The 21,785-nt window shown below is 40.4% G+C and overlaps 1 protein-coding gene across 2 annotated transcripts; it reads right to left on the bottom strand.

The window, feature by feature from the left end:
* Positions 1–1,037: 1,037 nt before the first annotated feature.
* On the bottom strand, positions 1,038–14,480 carry LOC134742264 (ester hydrolase C11orf54 homolog). Of its 2 annotated transcripts, none has more exons than XM_063675297.1 (8): positions 14,244–14,330; positions 12,661–12,740; positions 11,536–11,634; positions 8,710–8,885; positions 8,088–8,267; positions 7,466–7,562; positions 3,183–3,349; positions 1,038–1,687 (listed from the first exon to the last, which is right to left on the bottom strand). In XM_063675297.1, the coding sequence occupies exons 1-8, from the start codon at positions 14,312–14,314 to the stop codon at positions 1,514–1,516; spliced, it is 1,044 nt and encodes a 347-aa protein (XP_063531367.1). In that variant the 5' UTR covers positions 14,315–14,330; the 3' UTR covers positions 1,038–1,513. The 2 variants fall into 2 exon arrangements, with proteins under 2 accessions (XP_063531367.1, XP_063531368.1); XM_063675298.1 differs by lacking the exon at positions 14,244–14,330 and adding an exon at positions 14,392–14,480 and having other exon boundaries at positions 1,042–1,687.
* Positions 14,481–21,785: the final 7,305 nt, after the last annotated feature.

The following is a 21,785-nucleotide window of genomic DNA, read 5'->3' as shown; positions in this document are numbered from 1 at the left end:
ATACTACTCACGCTAACCTTATCAAGTTTTTTTTTTTTTATTATTATAAACTGATCGGCGATTGGCCCTAGTCACACCTGATGGAAAGTGACAGTTTAGACATATCATTCAATATATTTAGTTAGTTTAATTTCGGTGACGACGTAACAGCGTCGCTCCGTTGCGTCGTGTGACCCGACGTAAAATTCGGCAGGTTGCCCCAGAACCGCGAAACCATGACACCGTTCAGCCAGAAGTCTTTAATCAGTTAATATGACCTCAGTCGTAGGCAAAGACAGATATAACTCCGTAATAGATGGATACAGTCTAAGGAAAAAACGTGCCTCGAAAATCACGAAAATTTGATTCTCGGTCAGATGACGCCACTACCTTTGGCCTACTCTCGTATAGAGGGAGTTGACGGTTTCGTTTGTTATTTAACAATTTTAACGCATATCAGTGAAAAGACATGGGACAAAATAATATAAAAATAATTAATTCAAATAAAAAAATCATTTATCCATATTTAAATACATTTTATCGTATTTTTATAAATCTTCAATTTTAGTTTTAAAGTGTGTCGATAGATGGCATTGAATTTACAGTGGTTATAAAATTTACTATGACAGTACCGCTCTATCCTATTATATCCTCTGGTCGTAAGTTTGGTTGCGGATAGTAATGTCCATATGCATATAGTATCGTTTCTTAGGTCGTCCGCCAGCGCGGTTGCACGGAGCGGATGAGCAAGTTAACGAAAAATTGTATGAGTAACGCTAACTGGCGCAGATATGCGACTGATTTACCTACAATGGCACCCCAGGTAGCAGTGACGTCAGCGACGTCATTATGACGTAATTATGGCGTCATAATGACGTCGCTGACGTCATAATGACGTATAAATGCTGTTAGGGACCCGCATGCGTATGCTAGCGTAGATGCACGGAGCGAGCGCACGCATGCGGGTCCCTAACATCATTTATACGTCAGAATGACGTCAGCGACGTCATAATAACGCCATAATTACGTCACTTTGCTACCTGGGGTGCCATTGTAGGTAAATAGAGGACGCCCAGTGTGTGATATTATTTTTCATTTCTCATGCTCTGAAAGAGGGTCATTGTTGTTCTAAAAGGTGTGCAGAAAATGATACGTGTCTGCACTAGAGCATTTTACGTTCGAAGTACGATTTTTTTAATATTTTGTACGATAAATAATTGAAATTAGAGTTTAAATGGATTTGTTATACAATTTCCATTCCGATATTTAACTTTTCATTCCATAAATAACGATACTTTTGCCTTAATTGTTAATTGAAAGTACCTTCAAGAAATACTATAAAAATGTATACTTATTCATGTTTAAAAAAACACATGCACTTTACTTTCCTCGTATTCGAAATGAAAAGTAGAGTGTTTAACTCGGGTGAAAGGCATCATTTCAGCCTCGGACTATTGGCGCTCTCACTGCGTTCGAGCACCAAAATACCTCGGCAAAAATGAGTGCCTTTCATCCCTTGGTTAACAATCTACTATTAGTCACGGCCCATGTTATGAGTGACGGTAGGCGCGTCAATGCGCACAACGCTGGAAGCGACGGTGAAGTAGCCCTCATACTCGACAGTGTCGGGCGTGGTGTCGTAGTGGTAGTGACCGCCGTCGCCGTGCGGACCCCAGCCGTGGAAGTGCTGCACGCGCAGGTCTAGATCCTGTACAAAATGGATTTTATTTGCAAAATTTACAAACAGTGACGAAAAAGATTAAGGCTATCTCAAAGAACTAAGTGCCAGTTGCACCATCCGCACTTAACAGACTGATCAACGTCAACCGGCGCGCCGCGGCGGTTTACTATGAAACTTTCCATACAATGAAATTTAGCGAAATATTTAACGATCACAAACAGTTGGTGCAACAGACCCTTAATGTTGACAACAAAACAGCTGGTAGAATACAGTTAGGACTACCTAACTAAATGTGACGTTTTCAACCAATTGACAACCGACAATAAGTACCCTTTTGATTGAGAATGGCACAAATGTTAGGCCAGGATGTTAAAATGGTCCTAACATCCTGGCGATTAAGGACAGACATTACATTTAGGCTTAGAATGCACTGCGATTAATTTCTTACGGTTTCAGTATTTTAAGTGCGTGCGCTTATGACGCATGCCGTACGTTGCACTTTTTGCGGTTCTGAAACCGCAAAAAAAAATCGCAGTGCGTTCTCAGCCTTAATTAAATTGTCGAAAGGGCCCCTTCGTATTGACTTTGCATGGCACCTAAATGCCAGGGTACATATCAATGTATGGATTAAACTGAAGTCCACGAAAAAGACGCTCTATTTGACAGTAGGTCATCGGCGCAGACTGGCTTCAATGTATCTATCAAATATCTTGACTACTTAATGCATAATTCCTTATTCAATATTCTCAAGACAGGCAAAATACACAACGCAAGCTTCGTCAATGTAAAAAATCAAAAATTAATAAAAACACTAGAAAAACAAGCTTTTATAAATGCACGTAAAAACCTATCTTCCGGCTTCATCATCAGACCTTGAAACCTAATCGTGGTCAAAGTTCATTACAAGACTTTCTAACAAATCCAAACACAGCTATGATGAAATTCCAGTTCATATCTTCCGGCTCCATCAGAGCGCTGGTGGCCTAGCGGTAAGAGCGTGCGACTTGCAATCCGGAGGTCGCGGGTTCAAACCCCGGCTCGTACCAATGAGTTTTTCGGAACTTATGTACGAAATATCATTTGATATTTACCAGTCGCTTTTCGGTGAAGGAAAACATCGTGAGGAAACCGGTCTAATCCCGACAAGGCCTAGTTTCCCCTCTGGGTTGGACGGTCAGATGGCAGTCGTTTTCGTAAAAACTAGTGCCTACGCCAATTCTTGGGATTAGTTGCCAAGCGGACCCCAGGCTCCCACGGAGCCGTGGCAAAATGCCGGGACAACGCGAGGAAGATGATGATCTTCCGGCTCCATCATCAGATCAGTTCGGCAGTACCATATTATTGTATTGTCATCAGAACTACATACAGCTGCCAATTTTCATGACGCTACGATCCTTGAAAGATGGTTAAATTAGTTACCTTAGATTCCATTACATAGTTAGTTACATACAGGTCGACCTGCCAAAATAAGCACAGTATCAGTAATGTATATCTGTATGTCAGGTATGTCTGAAGTACATACCAGGTCCCCAGTAACCATGGTGCCCAAATGAGTGATGGGGGCTCTCATCTCGAAATAGTGCAGCCAGTTGTCCACGTCAGAGTCGGAACATAGGGGACTCTTGGAGAAATCTGGCATCACGTGGTGCTTCACCTTGCCAGCGCGCAATACGAACACGCCGCCAAGACCTGATGAAAGGAATGGTGTTTCAAATGATTACGTTTTCCAGAAAAAAGTAGATTTTCGAAGAGTGATATTAGAAGAGATTTCGTCACTACATATCAAATTCAAATTCAAATTACTTTATTGCCAAAACATGATAGTACAAAAAATTGCAATTAACTTATTCTAGGTTAAATACTAACTTATTGTCTAATCTAATAGATAATCAAATTTTGCAATACATGTTGGCCATGGGTACCAAGCTCAGCATCTGAAGTCCAGCGCTGGTTTTCAGTTTGGCCCCTTTTTTGGAGGTCTGACGAAGTACATGTTAATCTTTTCTGCGCCGTTATATGTAAAATGATGAGCAGTTATGAAAAGTAATAATATAAAGAACTATGTATGTTACAATACAGTCAAGTGGTTAGCGTATCGTGTGTTTGTAACTGTTTACCAGTGAGAGTGACATCTGTTGTTGTTACTGTGGATATAAGGCCTCACCAATACTGGAGAGACTGATAAATTAAAGTTGCCCTTCAGTTCTTGAAAGAAGGCTTATGGGCTTGTTCATTCAAAAAATAACCCAGCTATGAAATAATGTATGTATGTATGTAAACACTTTATTGTACATAAGACAGATTACAAACACAATAAAAGAACATAAATATATACAATGTACAAAGGCGGATTTATCCCTATAAGGGATCTCTTCCAGTCAACCTTTGAGCAATTGAGAATGAAACAATAAACAGATCAAGATAGACAAACGAACACTACGAACAGAAAGTAAATTATGGTTCAATTATTACAAACGTAAATAATTAAAACCTGTAATCTAGAATATAAAATAAACATATATATACAATACATATCCATATAAACACAAATATATACCCATAAATACATATATATACATATATATATATATATTATCACAACTAAATAAATAATCTTAGTACTCAACTAAGTACAACACAAGTCATCAGAAAGCCACAACTTATGTAATTTTCCCTTGAGTGATGCTACCGACTGGGACTGTCTAAGGGATAATGGCAACTTGTTCCACAACTGTACAGCGCGCACTGTGAAAGACTTCGCATATGACCGGGTCTTGTTACACGGCACAGCGAGAGTCAGGTTTGCACTCGATCTCAAGCGATGACTACTACCATCTGCCAGATAAGTAAATCTCTCAGAGAGATATGGAGGGTAGGTCGGATTGAATAGGACGTTGAACAGTAAGGACAAGACATGCACATCCCTGCGCCGACGGATCCGAAGCCAACCGAGCTGAGAACGGAAGTCGGAGATGTGGTCATATTTCCGCAAACCAAAAATGTAACGGATACACACATTTTGGAGACGCTCCAGCTTGTCAAGTAGTTCCTCTTTGAGGTCCACGAACGCAATGTCACCATAGTCCAGAAGTGGCATCAAGAGGGATCGCGCTATAGTCAGCTTGGTGTGAACAGGGAGGAAGTTTTGGAGACGCTTTAAAGAGTGGAGAGATGCAAATATCCTCCTACTCACCTCAGCCGTATGGGCCGACCAGGAAAGCGTCTCATCCATGGTGATACCCAAATTCCTAACAGTAGAGGAGAAAGAGATGGGAATTCCATCAAAAAGAATGTCGGGTACCACCATGTCTGAGAGCCCACTAATATAATAGGGACTACCGATAACAATTGCCTGCGATTTCTGTGCGTTAACCTTTAAACCGAAGTTACATGCCCATCCGCGAATCAGTTCTAAATCATAATTTATTTGACTGACTAGCGAAGGGACATCATCAATGCCAGCCGCTGCATAGATCTGTAGGTCGTCCGCATAAAGATGGTAAGAGGATTTAAGGGACTCTGTGATACCATTAATGAAGATAGAGAAGAGCAGAGGAGAAAGCACTCCTCCCTGTGGAACACCAGCTAAGAGTTCGCGCCAATCGGAAAACTTGTCATCGAGCATAACACGCTGGCGCCTACCATACAGGTAATCGCGGAACCAAGATAAGCTGTTGTGGGAAAAATTTAAAGATTGAAAGATACCGAGTAAAATATCAAAGTCCACTGTATTAAATGCGCTACTAAAATCTAGAAGAACCAGAATAGTCAGTTTTTTGCTTTCGATATTAAGGCGAATGTCGTCGGTGACTTTAACCAGAGCGGTCACAGTGCTATGCCCGGGGCGGAATCCAGACTGGAAGGGATTCAATAGGAAATTACTATTAAGGTGGGATAGGAGTTGACGGTTAACATGGTGTTCTATAATTTTTGACAGTACAGGGAGAATGGAAATAGGGCGATATTGTGAAAAAGAGATAGGATTGGAGGTTTTAGGAAGAGGGATAACATGTGCGAACTTCCACGCTAAAGGAAAGGTACCCGAGGACAAGGAAAAATTTATGATATCGGATAGGATAGGAGTAATGAAGTCCGCAACGAGCATGAGCATGTCCACGCCCAGATTATCTTCACCGACGGCCTTGGTCTTAATAGATTTAAGGAGGGTTAGTGTTTCTTGCGGCGATATTTTGCTAAATTCAAAATTAGGTAAGTCAGGACGTACAGAGTTGGCAAGAAGTGACAATGTAGACAGCTTAGTATATGGGTCCAGAGAAACTGAAGATGTACTAAAATGTTTATTGATATCGTCTACATTGACATCACCCAAACAAGTTGGTTGATTTTTGCCCACTCCGAGTGACTTCAAAAATTTCCACAGTTTGGCAGGCGGGCAGTCCTCGATCGAATTATGAATATAACGGCGCCTTGCATCCCTACAGATCTTATTGCAACGGTTTCGCAGTGAAATGTAACGATCACGATTACTGTCAGAAGGATCATGACGCAATTTGACGCGCGCTCGATCACGCTTTGCCATGAGCTGTTTAATATCCGGCGAAAGCCACGGGGCAGGATAGTGCTTAACTCGAGTCGGTTTTAACGGCGCATGTTTGTCAAAAATGGCAAGCAATATGTTATTGAAAGTCTCTACTTTTAAATTAACATCGTCTATCAGTTCAACACTTTGCCAGTCAACATGCGAGAAATCGCTATATAGTGCCTGCAGATCCATGTCACGCAAGTTTCTACGCATCACTACCTTGTGTTTTTTCTTTGGTGGGCGCATATTAAAGGACGCGTAGATCAAGTCGTGATTGGAAAAACCAGCAGCACTAAACTGACCATGGGAAGAAACCAAATCTGGAGAAGAAGTCAAAATGATATCTAAAAGGGAAGGGGGGCCGTTATGCGGAAAATGTGTAGCACTAAGAGGTAAAACGTTAAGATTTAAGGAAGTAGCTAGAGAAAGAAGTTTAGATGAACGAAGATCAGATTTAAGGAGACAGGTGTTAAAATCACCCATGATAATAGTGTGGTTAAATCGGGGCTCAAGATCTATTAAGATATTTTGCAATGTATCAAAGTAGTTAATATTTGAAGAGGGGCTATAGAAAATGCCAAGAAGGACTTTTGAATGGTGCAGGACTACTTCCAAGAAAAGATACTCTGGACACGAGTTCGAGTAGACAGTTGGTGATGGCGATTGAGAAACCACTTGACAAGAGAGACCACTTTTTATGTAGATGGCAACACCGCCACCGCGAACTTCCGATCCGCCATTACTTCTAGAACCGGTCCTGTCATTACGAATCAAGCAGTAGCCGGGCAAAGGATAGGGCAAATAAAACTATGAAAACGGATTATATCGCGTATATTGAATTTATAATACATCCCGACGTTTCGAACTCTTTACAGCGTTCGTGGTCAACGGGTGACTGAGGAAAAATTACAAAATGCAAAAATACCCACATACTAAAATAATGAACAATCATAGACTACAAACTTTAAGGCTGGTTGTACATGCAAAATCGGTTCATAAGGCTAGTTATACACTATAATTATTTTTCAAGTAAAGATATATATATATATACGCGATAAAAAAAAAGAGTTCGAAACGTCGGGATGTATTATAAATTCAATATACGCGATATAATCCGTTTTCATAGTTTTATTTCATGAGTAACTATCGCGGTAACCGAAGACAATATAACCCAGCTATGTTCCATTACACCCAGCTATATACCAGTTTACTATTAAAAAGACTTTTGACCTATTTGTTATGTCATGGAAGATGTGACTTACCAACGACTTGGTCCCCGTAGCGCTGCTTAAGAGCCTCACGGATTGCGGTGATGAAGTTGGCCTGCCCAATACGTTTCTTAGCCACAACTTTTATGACCTGTAGAGAAATCAAGGCCATTAAAATGTGAAGAGACCACATCGGGTACGTGCCCCGCGCGCACAATAGAAATTGGAAATTTTTCATTAATTGTAAATTGATAAATGATGAGCTTGAGAAAAAAGGGGCGAGAATTACATTGCCTAGGGGCCTGAACATCATTAGTCCGACCTTAGCTGCCTCTCACGGTAAGTACTTAGCTAAATTGCGTAGTGATCTCATCATTGAGGAGTATCTATTCCCGGTAAGGGCATTTATTTGTGTGATGAGCACAGATACTTGTTCCTGAGTCATGGGTGTTTTCTATGTATTTAAGTATTTATATATTATATATATCGTTGTCCGAGTACCCATAAGACAAGCCTCCTTGGGCTTACCGTGGGACTTAGTCAATCTGTGTAAAAATGTCCTATAATATTTATTTATTTATCTATTGGTAGCCACTGCGGGCCTTAAGTAGCAACGGCTGCGCCGGCTGCAGCTACCGTTGCCAAAGCAAGTCTTACACAACTTTTAGTCACGTACCTTGCCGGGGCTTCCATCTGATAGGAGGTAGTTGCCCAGGAGTGCAGTTCTGGTTTCACTATTGGGGAGCCTCCGCTGCTGGTAGCCGCTGCTGCCCTTGGCTGCCCCCACAGGGTGAACGGAAACTACCCTCGTGCCTTGATCTACGGAGCCGTTGCGGACGGACAGGTTGATTATACCCTGCAACATCACGTTATTTGTATCAATATATAGACGGAACCCTTATAAGATCACTTTGTTGTCCGTCCGTCTGTCCGTCCGTCCGTCTGTCTGTCAAGACCCTTTATCTCGGGAACGCGTGGAGGTATCGAGTTGAAATTTAAACCATATACTCGAACTCAGGTCTACGGTCCCTTTAAGCTGTGAAAAAATCAAACTTCTAATTCTAAGTTAACGTAAAACAAATATACGGCCGTTTATGCCGCAAATAACGTAATTGCCAACCTATAATAACCGCACTGACTAGAAACAAAATATAGGTCGTAAATCTTGTCTCACTGCACCGAAGACATGAGGTCTAACAGCTTGTTCCCACACATTCTCATTCTCTCTTTATATTAACTTGGCACAAGGTTTGCGGCAGTTAATCCTTCCGTCGCTGTTTAAAGTCTCTACTAGTTACCTCACAATTAACCCCGATGTAGGGCCACGGTCCCGCGCCAGCACCGGCTAGGAAGGCCGGGTCCCGGCGCTGCTGTTTGGCCAGTTCAACTAGGTCGTAGATCTTATCGCGCTGCACCAGAGGAACGAGGTATGGGGGCCCGCCGAGCTCTATCAGCTTCTCATTACCGCATAGTCCTGGAACACAAAATAGATACATGTATAGAATAGCTGTCTGTCTAACAAAACTGATGTTCGGCAGTGACACGATGTCTTTTAGCTTCCGTCTTTAAAGGCCGTAACACACCGTCGCACCGCACCAAGCTCATTGTGCGACGCATCTATAAGTAAGAGCAAGAAAGCGATATCTCTTTCTCGCTCTTACTTATGATTGTGTCGCACAATGACCTTGGTGCGGTGCGATGATGGCCCAGCGTAGGCCAGTCCAAGGGACGCAGCTATGCGGTGGAATGAGATAGCAATATCACTTGCTCCCTCTAACGCATTTAAATGCGTCCCTTGGACTGGCCTACGCTGGACCACCGTGTAGAGGAGCCAATAGATATGAACCACTGCCTGGATTATTGCAAATCTAACTCTCAGTAGTTTAGAAACTTTTTCGGGAATCAGACGAAGTGTTTTACCAACTTAAAAAATATACCTAGGTACCCGTGATCATAAGAAGATGGTAAGTAAAAAGTAGTTAAATGTTAGTTTAAAACTAGGTAACAACAGGCGGTCTTTTTTTCTGTCTTATCGATAAAAAGCGATCTCTTCCAGAAGAGTTCCTCTTCCAGACAGTCGAACTCAAATCTTCGAGAGAAAAATCGGCGCTCTTGTGTCTTCTTTGAGTGTGTGCAAAATCTGGACGAGAGAGCTAAAATAAATAATGACACCCACTGGACTAAATATACATATATCTAGATACCGTAAAAAAAGTTTAAAAAAACTGTGTTAAATCTGAGTTGTAGATATTTAGTTCTACGACTGAGAATGTTTACATTTATCATATTTATAATTACTTAGGTAGATAAATTTATCATACATATTTATTTATTACGTAACGACAATTTTATACATAATCACAGAACAATATTTACATTCCTAATAGCTACGTTACCATAACGCCAGCTATCAGAAAAATGTCAGAATGGTTTTATTTAAGTATAAACAATGTGGAGATATGACCGAAATAATTCCATGGGTATTGAAAACTGTAACTGTAATGAATATATTAAAGAAAAAGCGACGAAGCCCTCCAGTGGTGAAGGCCGGATTCGAACCGGCGTCTTTAGCTATCGCGGCTAACGCCATGAACCCCTAGGCCACCCCGCCACGGCGGTGCCCGTCCGAATTTCTCGACTATATGCCATCTTTGTAAGACTAGGCGTCTTTGACCAGCTCTAAGGGCAAGCAGTGCGCGCTTGCACCTCCTAAACGAACTCCTTACGGATTTACGTTGTAGCGAGAGAGACTGGTGCTGCCATCTATGAACAAGTTTGGGAACAAATCAAATTATTTTATTAAATATTTTGATTTGTGTTTTTCCATGGGTATTGTTATCTAGTATTTTACAGAGTATTTACATAACTTTTATATGTTTTAAATAGGTATGTGCTCTATCTGCAGTGCGGTTTCAGAATAATTTCCATCCATGAACGCTCCGGCTGTAGATTGAACTCATTAGTCAAAATGGTCTCGTCGGAAGATCAGTGCTGACTTTCGGGTCAGCATTATGCTGAGGCGAGACCATTTTCGTGGTAAACTAACTCCTACCATAGCTCCTACCTATTTTATAAATGCTTATAGTTTTAGTTATACTTCTGTATGTAATTTTAGTTTTAAGTTTATCACGAATAAAACATTTGATTCTTGATTCATTGAACTCCCTGCCGTATATATCTCGGTAAAATTTAAAATGGGGTTCCTTAAAAAAGGAAAGTACCTACAGGTTTTTAAAGGGCTGAAGCCCAACAAAACAAAATGACATCGTTGTGGTAGGTACCTAATTGTTTACCTTCTGCGAGGACGTAATACAGCAGAAGGAAATGGCGGAACGGGCCAGGGAGATCGACCCAACGGCCGATCCACGGCGCCGCAAGCGTGCTCGACGCAGACGGGTCGCACATGACCGCCGCCTGCCTCCGTAGGTTGACCTCAGGATGACAGGCACGGGGACGCCTGCCATCCTTCACACACGAGGTCCCTGAGAGGGCGACCGTACTGGGTACGGTCCTTAAGGAAACGAGGCCATCAAGGGCCTCCGGAGGCGGCGGTCCGCAAACACGGACTGGTACTGGTGGTGCTGTAGAAGTAAAGCGCGAGCGTTCCTACAGCCCACCGCTACAGCACAATGGCGGCAGACGGGGGGGTTGTTTAGTGGGTAGACTTGAGGCCCCATTAGCCCAAAACAAGGAGTCCTACATAACCAATAGGTTCGTCCCCGTGCCCGAGTGGTATGCGTAATTGCATTTTTCCCCTCCTAAACAAAAAAAAAAAGGTACCTAATTGTTTAACAGTAGGTAAACAGGCAACATTATAGGCGAGACAAAAGCTCACCGTCTCCGCTGGTTCGGCCACGTTTTGAGAATGGAGGAGGATCGCGGCGTTAAAAGGGCATACTTGGGACGCCAGGTGGGGCGGAGGCCGATCGGACGTCGCAGGTATCGCTCGGGCGATGCTGTTGAAGTAGGCTTGAGCGATCTCCATGCCGATAACTGGCGGGAGATGGCACAGGATCGAGACGACTGGCGTATACTCGTGTCGGAGGCCAAGGCTCATTTTGGGTCGCTGCGCCATTAAGTAGGGTAGGGTAGGTAAAGGCGTGAAGTTGAGTGAGCTTTGGTACCTGGCGAGGTGAGGCCGTACGGCTCCTGTGTAAGGTCGGGGCTGACCTCCGCCGACACGGCCACCGACTCGAAGTTGGACTTAAGAGCGCGCGACAGTACTGAAAAAAACAGGAGGTTTAGAATTAGATAGATATCTACCTACTTATTTTATTTTTAGGGTTCCGTACCCAAATATTACTAAGACTAACACTGTCCGTGATAGGTAGCTAGACAATTGAAATTTTCACAGATGATGTATGTAAGAGTATGTTGCTGCTAGAACAACAAATACTAAAAACAGAATAAAATAAATATTTTTCCCCTCACTAGCTCAGAAAGTTGTCTTTTATCCTTCAAAACAAGCGGGGAAAAACACGTTTTATCCACTAGTGGGGAAAGTAATTTGACCTTGGATGGAGCGTGTTTAAGTAGCTTGACAGATAACAAAACGTAAAACGCTCATGATAATGGTTCGTTCGATATTAATTATCATTAAATAAATGGTTTGAGAATCTAATAAAAAATACCAAATTTAGCTTTATTTAATGATTTTAAGTCATAAACCTTAAAATTCCATAAGAAACGTTTGTTTTTTATAATGATGTTAAATATAACTGAACGCACAAGTTGAGTCGATGCAATTTCAAAACGCATCGTTGACATTTCATACGTCAGAAATGTCAACATTTGTCAACAAATTTTTTACTTAAAAACTTCTCACCGACTCGCGTAAAATTACACAACTTCCAGAGTTTTCTATTATAATATCGTAAAAAATGAGTGATTCCAGTGGTGAAGATGATCTAACGCCTGTGGATGTTGCACTTTCCTCGCTATAGTGAGGTGAAAAGTTTTGTGTTACACACGGGTGCAAATGTATTTTACTTCTCGTGTGTTGAAACACTCGCTACGCTCAGGATTCTATTTTAGAACCACTCGCTTCGCTCGTGGTTCAACTATAGAATCCTTTCGCTTGCTCTTGTTGCAATTCTACACTCGCGGGTAAAATACAACTTTGCACCCTTGTATAACAAATAACTATAAGTGGGGCTCCCATACAACAAACGTGATTTTTTGCCGCTTTTGCGTAATGGTACGGAACCCTTCGTGCGTAAGTCCGACTCGTACTTGTTTATATGACTTACCGTCGACAATTTCTTCCAAAGGCGGCTTATGAAGAGCTTTCTCTAGGATCTGGACCTTTGCGTAGTCTACGGACGCCATGCTGAAATAAAACAACCATTTTTATCGTTTTGGTCAGTGCCACATTGCCAACTGCGGATAAGATCGATTTATCGACAATAAATATGTACTTACCTATCCTAAAATAGCTCAAGAATTGCCTAAAGGGGCCCACCCATTACCAGTCCGCCGGATGATATCGGCCTGTCAGTTGTTCGGAACTGTCAAATTTTTGTTCTAACTGACAGGCTGATATCGGCCGGCGGACTGGTAATGGGTGGGCTTCTTAATAGTCCCCGGCAAGCTCGGCCTAATTACACCTCCCCATAGAAACGTAGTTCCGCTCTCATTTTAAAACTACGTGTTGGACTGTAATTTGCACATACAATGACATGAGGTATATCTAGGTCTGAAATTAGTTTATATAGCTCCAGTTTATAAAACAAACGAAATAGAACAAAAACAAGTTTTGAATTAAAAAATTTAATTCGCTGTATTTTTTTAGTATGGTATCTGAAGCTACATCAACTAATTACAGACATACCTTAGATATACCTTATCCTATTGTAAGTACAAAGTTTCAGAGCAATCTAGCTAGTCGTTTTAAAATGAGAGCGGAACTACGTTTGTATGGAGAACCGAGCTTGCCGGAGACCCTTAATAGGTATGTATATAATGTATATCTACTACTACCCAGGTAGCATTCATACGTCATTATGACGTCATCGGCGTCATAATGACGTCGCTGACGTCATAATGACGTATAAATGCTACTGGGGGTAAATCTTAAAATAATGTATAAACAAAAAACACGTGTCTCGATTATTTGGCCAATGAGGTTCTTAACATTTGGATCTATAGTTATGTCATTGGCTGAACGAGCTCGTCACAGATGGAGCGATAATATATCGGCCGATATCGGCAGATGCCGACAGATATCTGCGAGTATCGCTAAGCACCACACACGCAACGATAAAAAGATATCGGCAGATCCCGCATCTGTCGGTATGTGCCGATATATTACCGCTCCGTCTATGATGGGCTTTAGTCATGTCCTTTTTGTTAACTTTCTTTTAAGATCCATATGAAATAAGAGACCAGTTTAACGCGAGAAAGTCACATCATGTTGAACAATTTTTAGGGTATAGGTATTGTGTTTTCTTGAAAACGGTACATTTAACCTTTTCCACGCCGTGTCAAACACAAAATCTGTCACTCGGACGCCACGCCACCGAAGCGTTAAAACTGAAATTGAACTTTACGCGAATGCACGTAGGTCTATGTTGCTCTGCGGTCAGAGAGCCTACCGCAAAAACCGAAATTCGCAAATTGCGGGGATCTTTCTCATTTACTCCGATTGCGAACTTCGATTTTCGCGGTTGTAGCCCTGTGACGGATTAATCGGTCTTTGGGTGGTCTTTGGCGTTGGGCCTACGTTGCCGATATATCCGTCATTGGCATCCAAACAATAAGAAAAACTATCAATTTTAATAACAGTGCAGTAATATTGTTCAATATAGTTAACATTATAATATTATTGACTCACCTTGCGTCACGTCCGTTCAAGGCCGCTCCATTCACAAGAGCGAAAAACGTAACCGCTAAACTTACTTGCATTTTAAACTAGGTAATTGGCTGAGTTGGAGGTTAAGGTCAGTGACCCTAAGAAAAAATACTATCGGTAAAATACGTACGTGCTGTGCCGGTGTTGACGAGTAACTGCAGATTTGAGGACCTCTGGCTTGTTTTTTCACTTATATTTTTTATTATTGGTTCACGCGTCTGCGCGCGGCGACGGTTGAGAGGTCTGTGAGTGAGCGCGGGCGCATATCTCTGTTATCTGTTACTGCATCCCTTAATTGATTGTTGATGGACCTAATGCCTTTGTGATAAGGTTCACAATATGTCAGTCGACGACTTGTCAAAGAGCAAGACGATTTTATGTCGGTTCAATCACTTTGATAAAAGTACCAAGGGCGTATTGATTTGATATTAATCTACGTGCGTTGCTCTAACACCAATACCTACAAGTATCATTCATGTTTTGAGAAGTAAGAGCTTAGGAACGCGCACGGTGTTAAGACGGCGAGGTGATATTATAACATTAACAAATGTATTTAATGCACCATTTAAGGCCAGATCACAACGACTGCGTTCGTAAACGTACACGTGCGCTAAATGGTTGAAGCCGTGCACGCACACGTCACACAATAGACCCTACTAATAGTGTTGTGTTCCTGCCGGTGAGTAAGTTTGCCAGAGCTCGAGGGAGAGGAGTGTTAGGGTCGGCAACGCGCATGTAACTCCTCTGGAGTTGCAGGCGTACATAGGCTATGGAGACTGCTTAACATCAGGCGGGCCGTATGCTTGTTTGCCACCGACGTAGTATTAAAAAAAAAGTGGTGTGCCGTCTCTTATGGATCTGGACCTATATTACAATGCGCTCGTACTTGTGCACGTCTACGCGCACTCATCTGGTGTGCACAGGTTTTAAATATGCACAAATCAGTATATCATACTTATAAAATCTGAATGTGCCTCCCGTGCTTGGGGATCTGGCCGCGTAGCCAGCTTACGCTCCGTAGCGATCGAAACGCAATTAACTGTCACTGTCGCACTAATATGGAAGAGTGATAAAGAGACACAAAGCGTTTCGTTGTCATAGCGATAGCGATTATGACCTTGGCCAGGCCGGCAGATGTGTTATTTATTATTAGTTATACCTAGATGATATGATAACTGTTTTTTACTGCTTATTTATCACTTGTTAGAGAAAAGTAACGTAAGAGATTGCACAGACTTTTTTCTTTTGTTTATTACAAACTTTAACGTACTCTGCACGTCTAATTATTGGGTCCATGGAGACTATATAAAGGAGCCAAATCTCTATGTATGAAAAGTGTCCATCAAAAAACAGTAATTAGGCGGCGCCACCATACACCGAAATACTACCAAAAACAACCTACGTAATTTGGTCGGGTTATTTATTGCCTTATGTCCCAGAGCCTAACTAGCGCCACCGGAGAGATTAGGAACTATTATTTAAAGCTAAAAGCGATCACTTTTGCAACAATTCTGCCTTAAGAGATTGGCATCCTTTCTATACCATCCATAATTGGGTCTCTATTGTTTGACATAATTATTGAATGTCATAATGTAATGATTGTCATATTATCATTAGTCATAATTTGGTTTTCTTCAGAAACGCGTAACTTTTCAGGATTGCCATAAACCAAACCTAACCTAACCTATCTATAGGATAACCCGAGGAAAATCCTGAAAAGTTAACGGTTTCAGAATTATGACAATCATTACATTATAACTTTCAATAATTATGTCAAACAAAGGGACCCCCTATTTAGTTTTCATTTTTTTCTACTAAGAAATTTTATATTAAGAATTAACAAAAACATTTCATTGATAGCAGGTTCGTGTTTAATTACGCTCTTGAGTAGGTATTTGGATAGATAACTAATTGTTTATGTAATGTGTGTACTTACTTAAATCACAGTTGGTAGTAAGCACGTAACGTAGTGTTAATAGTATTATCAGCGATAAGGTCAAGTGTAGGGAATGGAAAACCGGTTTTTAATTGTATAGGAAAACTAGTTAACAACCGGTTATTAACCGAAATTTCATACAAATTAAAACCTGTTTTAAGGGAATGGAAAACCGGTTTTTAATTGTATGGGAAAACTAGTTAATAACCGGTTATTAACCGAAGTTTCATACAAATTAAAACCGGTTTACATTCCCTAGTCAAGTGTATATGGGAACATTAAAACTTCTTCAAGGATAGAGTTTATTGCTGTCACCTTATAAATAAACTTACAACCATTCAATAAATAAGCGTGTACGATGCAAACAACCGGCGGTTCTGAACCAAACTTTGGCAACGAGGTCCCAGATAGCAAAATGACGTCATTTTACGTCATTTTGCTACCTGGGGTAGACAGAATACAGATTACATCACATAATATACCTACCTCTTGTATTTTCACAAATCTAATTTTCTACCATTTCAGACAACCATAACAAGTATCGCTAAAGGTTCGTCGTACAAGTACAAGGTTATTACTGTAATTGAAAAATAAATACAGAGAAATATTATTAAAACCCATTTTTAGTACTTAATAGTTCCAAACTTGTCGTAAAAGTGCAAATTATTATACCGTACCACACTGTTAACTTACAATGGCCGTGTTGCATAATAAACTACAACTAATATTACAAGCGGAACTTAGAACAGGAGTTCCGCTTGTAATATTAGTTGTACTTTATTATGCAACACGCCCGGGGTTGGCCGATGGCACCAGCATAGCTTCAGTCAATCCTTAGAATTGTGACAAATTCTAGTTATTTTCTTGAATTTTATACCCTAGATCACACCCTTTAAGCAAAATCTCATAGAAAAAAACTGGAGAAAGCTTTGATGGCGCCACCTATGCAAACCTTTGACAGTTGCCAACCCCGTTCCTGAAAATAAACCTTATCTCAAATACATAAGGTCAACAAAAGGTTAAAAGCGTCGCTGTTAGTACATATATTTTTGTTCAATAAAATACACATACTTATTCTGTCCTCTGCATAGAAAGCATGACTCCCTAGAGGCAGATAAATTCGAGAACAAAGCCAATAACCAATTATAAGTACCTAGTAAAAAAACCATAGAAATGAAGCATTGCCTCTATCGAGTCAAAGAGAAACAAGCATACAATAAATGAGTCGAACAGTGTATATCACAGCCTAAAGCTCGCAACATACTCCAACCATAAACAAGGAATAAAGACGCATAAAGTAATGCACAATTGTTAACTCGCGTTAACAGCGCCATCTATGGGACGCCCTCTACTCTGTATTGAACCCTCGATGACTTATCTACTTTACGCACCCACCAGGGTGGAGCTTTAATCAATATATAGGTTTAAGATAGTAATAAGAAAGATGTACCTACTCGTCCACTTTATAGTATGCGGTCTATCTACTGAGCTCGTTCACTTACCTGTACTGACAATGACATTCTGTTAAACAAAAGCCATTATTTCTTTTGTGCCTGAGCGCGTGGCCTTTGTGCTTGATCGCGTGGCTATTGTGTGTGAGCCTCAGGCACAAAGGCCACGCGCTCAGGCACAAAATAAATAATGGCTTTTGTTTAACAAAATGCCATTGTTAGTACGTAAGTGAACGAGCTCAGTAGGGATAGCGTTAACTATACCAATAGACGCCATTCGATATACACGCTGGTTTTTTTCTCTGACTCCTGACTCATTCGATCTCCGCCCACGTGCCATCAACAATATTGAAATTGAAACTTTTATAGCAGAAGCTGTAGGTATATCGCTCTGTACGGCGCCATACATTCTGCTGTAGGTAACTGAATAACCAAACGTGAGTTTTTGACAACCTAGTTACCCCCATACTATACATATATCAAACAGCGTCATCTACTAAACTTGCGGCTACAACATTTGTGACGTTTTCAACAAAAAGGGTACTTATTGTCGGTTGTTAATAAAACGTTATTTCCATATAGCTTCAATTCGAAATCAACCTTATCGACAAGTGACAATGTGGTACCTTTTGGTTGAAAACGTCACTTTTGTCGCTACTTTACGCGTCTTATTACCTCATTACCTATGGGCCCTCCTTATCATAGTTGACATGCAACAAAAAATTACTCATTACAATATTTCCTTTCACGCGTACACAAAATATAATTCTCTCTATACGAACAGTTAAGTCACTTATCTGCAAATAGTTATAAATTATAATATTAGAGGTATGGTCTAAGAAATATTTGTGCTTCGAATTTGACAGCAGTAGATGTCACTGTACGACCGCGTTCATTCCCAGGTAACATTTTTACGTCATAAAGACGTCAGCGACGTCATAATCATGTCATAATGACGGCACAATTACGTCATCATGACGTCGCTGACGTCACTTTGCTACCTGGGTTAGGTATACGACACTTTAAACCCTCGCGTTTTGTACACATATGTGCCATTTTCAACCAAAAGGGTACTTATTGTCGCTTGTCAGTAAGGCGCTATTTCCATATAGCTTCAATTAGAAATCGACCTTATCGACAAGCGACAATGTGGTATCTTTTGATTGAAAATGTCACATATTTAAATCGCGGTAGACCCGTTCGTATAATAAGGGCTACCGTTTTTGTGCTCACCAGTTGGCGCCACTGTAGATGTAGGTCTAGAAAAACAGATCTGAAAATTCTTCTATGCTTACTTCTATAAAAACAATACGTTCTAATATACACAAAAGTATTTTAACGTCTAAATGTGCCATTTTTTCGACCTGTTTAATTTTGCATATATTTTAGTTGGCACTTTTTTTAAACCACTAACATTTAGTGAGCCATATCTATTGTTTACCATGATTAATCAAAGATGGACAAAGATTTACCACAATTATGAATAAGAAGTGATAATTCCCGATAAAAAGGCTTGAAACCCCGAAAAACTTCTATGCATTTGACATTTTGAAAGACCTCCATCTACACTAGCGCCCCTAGCGGCGAAATTAAACGCGGTAGCCCTCATTAAATATTCTTCTTCTTCTTCTTCTTTTAAAATTATGGCTTCAGCCCAGTGGGACTATTTCGCCAGTATCAAGGTATTAAGAGGTTTAAAAACGACAAAAATTGTACGGTTGTACAAGACAGTGTACGGTGATTTGTTAGCTCTTGTAAATCGATAGCTAGACTTTACAAGAAGCACGTGGACTACCGGCCGTTGACTCCAAGATGGTGGTTAAACGCGCTTCAAAATTAATTCTCCATTCACTGCACACTACCACATTAGTTTACTGTATAATAAGCTATCGATATTACACTTTAAACAATATTAATGAGCAAAAAACAAAGTAATTAATCACGATGCTAACTATCAAGATGGCGCTCGAACCGGAAGTCCTCATTAAATATTAGGCATACGGTAATTCTAGTTGTCAAAAGTTGACGTTTGTGTGATTATGGCACCGTAAAGCTGTCAAACTCGTGGGTACGATTTCGAGACTTTACACATCTACTACAATAAATACTATTTGCTCACCTGAGACACAATCATAATGCAACTCTAAATCAGCTAGAACATTCTTCAAATCTTCATGTTTCAAAAAGGCGAAGTTTAGCCAATTTTACATTCGCAACCGTTAAATACAATGAAATCACGCATTGTTTTCGTGAATTTGTATAAATTGTACAACTGTATAGTTGTAACTACAAATACAAATAGTTTATTTCCAGAAGCATTAGAACATTTACAATTAATACTGACCCCCACACTAGGCAAAGTCTGTGTGTCCTGTAAATATAGATTTAGTATTATTTTAGTTACCAACGTGCACTGAATAACAGTGTACAAAACTGTTAGTGTCAAAAATTCATTTCGATACGAAATGGGAAAATATAACTTATAGAGTAAGCTTACTAATGTTGGCCCTCCAATGATTGGTTCATTTATGGTCGGGGAGCCCAAGAGGGGATTTTTGTAGTTACTCGAGCGCGTCAGATTAAGATATGAGTGATATCTTGCTACCCCGTGAAGTCTACCTTTACCAATTTTAGCCGTCTATGTTGAGCAGTTGGTTGGTGGGGGGTCCAACAAATCGTTAAGCAGATTGTGGATTTGGTCATTTTAGTCCAAATTAATACTATAATTGTAATATTACTAAATCTTACAATTATTTGTACGCATTTCCTTAAGCTGACGGTTTTAATGTGAAAATCGTGCGTCGAATTTGTGGTCGTCAGATTAAGGAAATGCGTACAAATAAGTGTTATATTATATATACCAAAACGACAAAATCCACAATCTACTCAACGATTTTTTTAACCCTCCACCAACCCCCCGAAATTTACAAAAATCTGTAGACGCTTTTCTGCTCGCTGGAAAAGAAAACTTTATATAACCTTTTTTTCTTCTTATCATCTAATCTTTCGATTCCAATAGGTCTCTACGACGCTCGAGTAACTACACATTTAGCATCGCCGGCTCCCCAGCTATTAACTTTATTTAGAGGAAGCAGTGAGTTTCCCATAAAAAAGGGATATACTGAACTTGTGTACTTCAAAGGACCGATCATTGAGTAGCTTACCCTATTACATTTCACGAAATTATTCAAAACTTAGCTATCCTATCACATGGAAATATTGCTGATATTATATACAAATATAATACAAAGGTCTACAATCTAGTTCCCGACAGGGACTAAAGTACAGTCGCCATCAGATATATCGGAGCGGCCAAGGCGCTCATAAATATCTGAACACGCCTCTATTGTCAACGCGACGTGCGTGTTCAGATATTGTGACCATCTTGGCCGCTCCCATATATCTGATGGCGACTGTATATATGTAATCGAGACTTTTTTTACAAACGTTTTATATTAACAACTTACATAAAGTTAGGCACTATTTCCACTAATTTTAAACCATAGACAAATAATACCGTATCTCTATATCTCTCGCGTCAATTGATGGCCCCTATAGCTCCTTCAGTACGGCTACCAACAGTTTGGCACTGACATAAACGCCATCGAGAACGTAATTTACTTTCTATGCATCTCGCTCGCACTAATATGCGAGTGAGAGCGAGATGCATAAAAAGTAAATTACGTTCTCGATGGCGTTTATGTCAATGCCAAACTGATGGTAGCCGTACAGGCATGGAAACCATATAAAGGAGCCAAATCTCTATATATGAAAAGTGTCCATCAAAAAACAGTAATTAGGCGGCGCCACCATACACCAAAATACTACCAAAAACAACCTACGTAATTTGGTCGGGTTATTTGTTGCCTTATATGGTTCATGTTATACTCATGTCCCAGAGCCTAGCTAGCGCCACCGGAGAGATTAGGAACTATTATTTAAAGCTGAAAGCGGTCGCTTTTGCAACAATTCTGCCATAAGAGATTGGCATCCTTTCTATACCATCCATACGTACAGGTCTCTTTTGGTTGTGCTTAATTTAAAAATAATTGAAGAAATATGTTTTTGCCGTATTTATGTATATCACTTAAATGTTACATTATTAAATAAATTAGTGTTTTCAACTTCAAAAAATCT

The sequence above is a fragment of the Cydia strobilella genome, chromosome 6 (assembly GCF_947568885.1).
Source record: "Cydia strobilella chromosome 6, ilCydStro3.1, whole genome shotgun sequence".
NCBI classification, from domain to species: domain Eukaryota; kingdom Metazoa; phylum Arthropoda; class Insecta; order Lepidoptera; family Tortricidae; genus Cydia; species Cydia strobilella.
The sequence above is the reverse complement of the archived record's forward strand: the minus strand, read 5'-3'. Positions and strand labels throughout refer to the sequence as shown.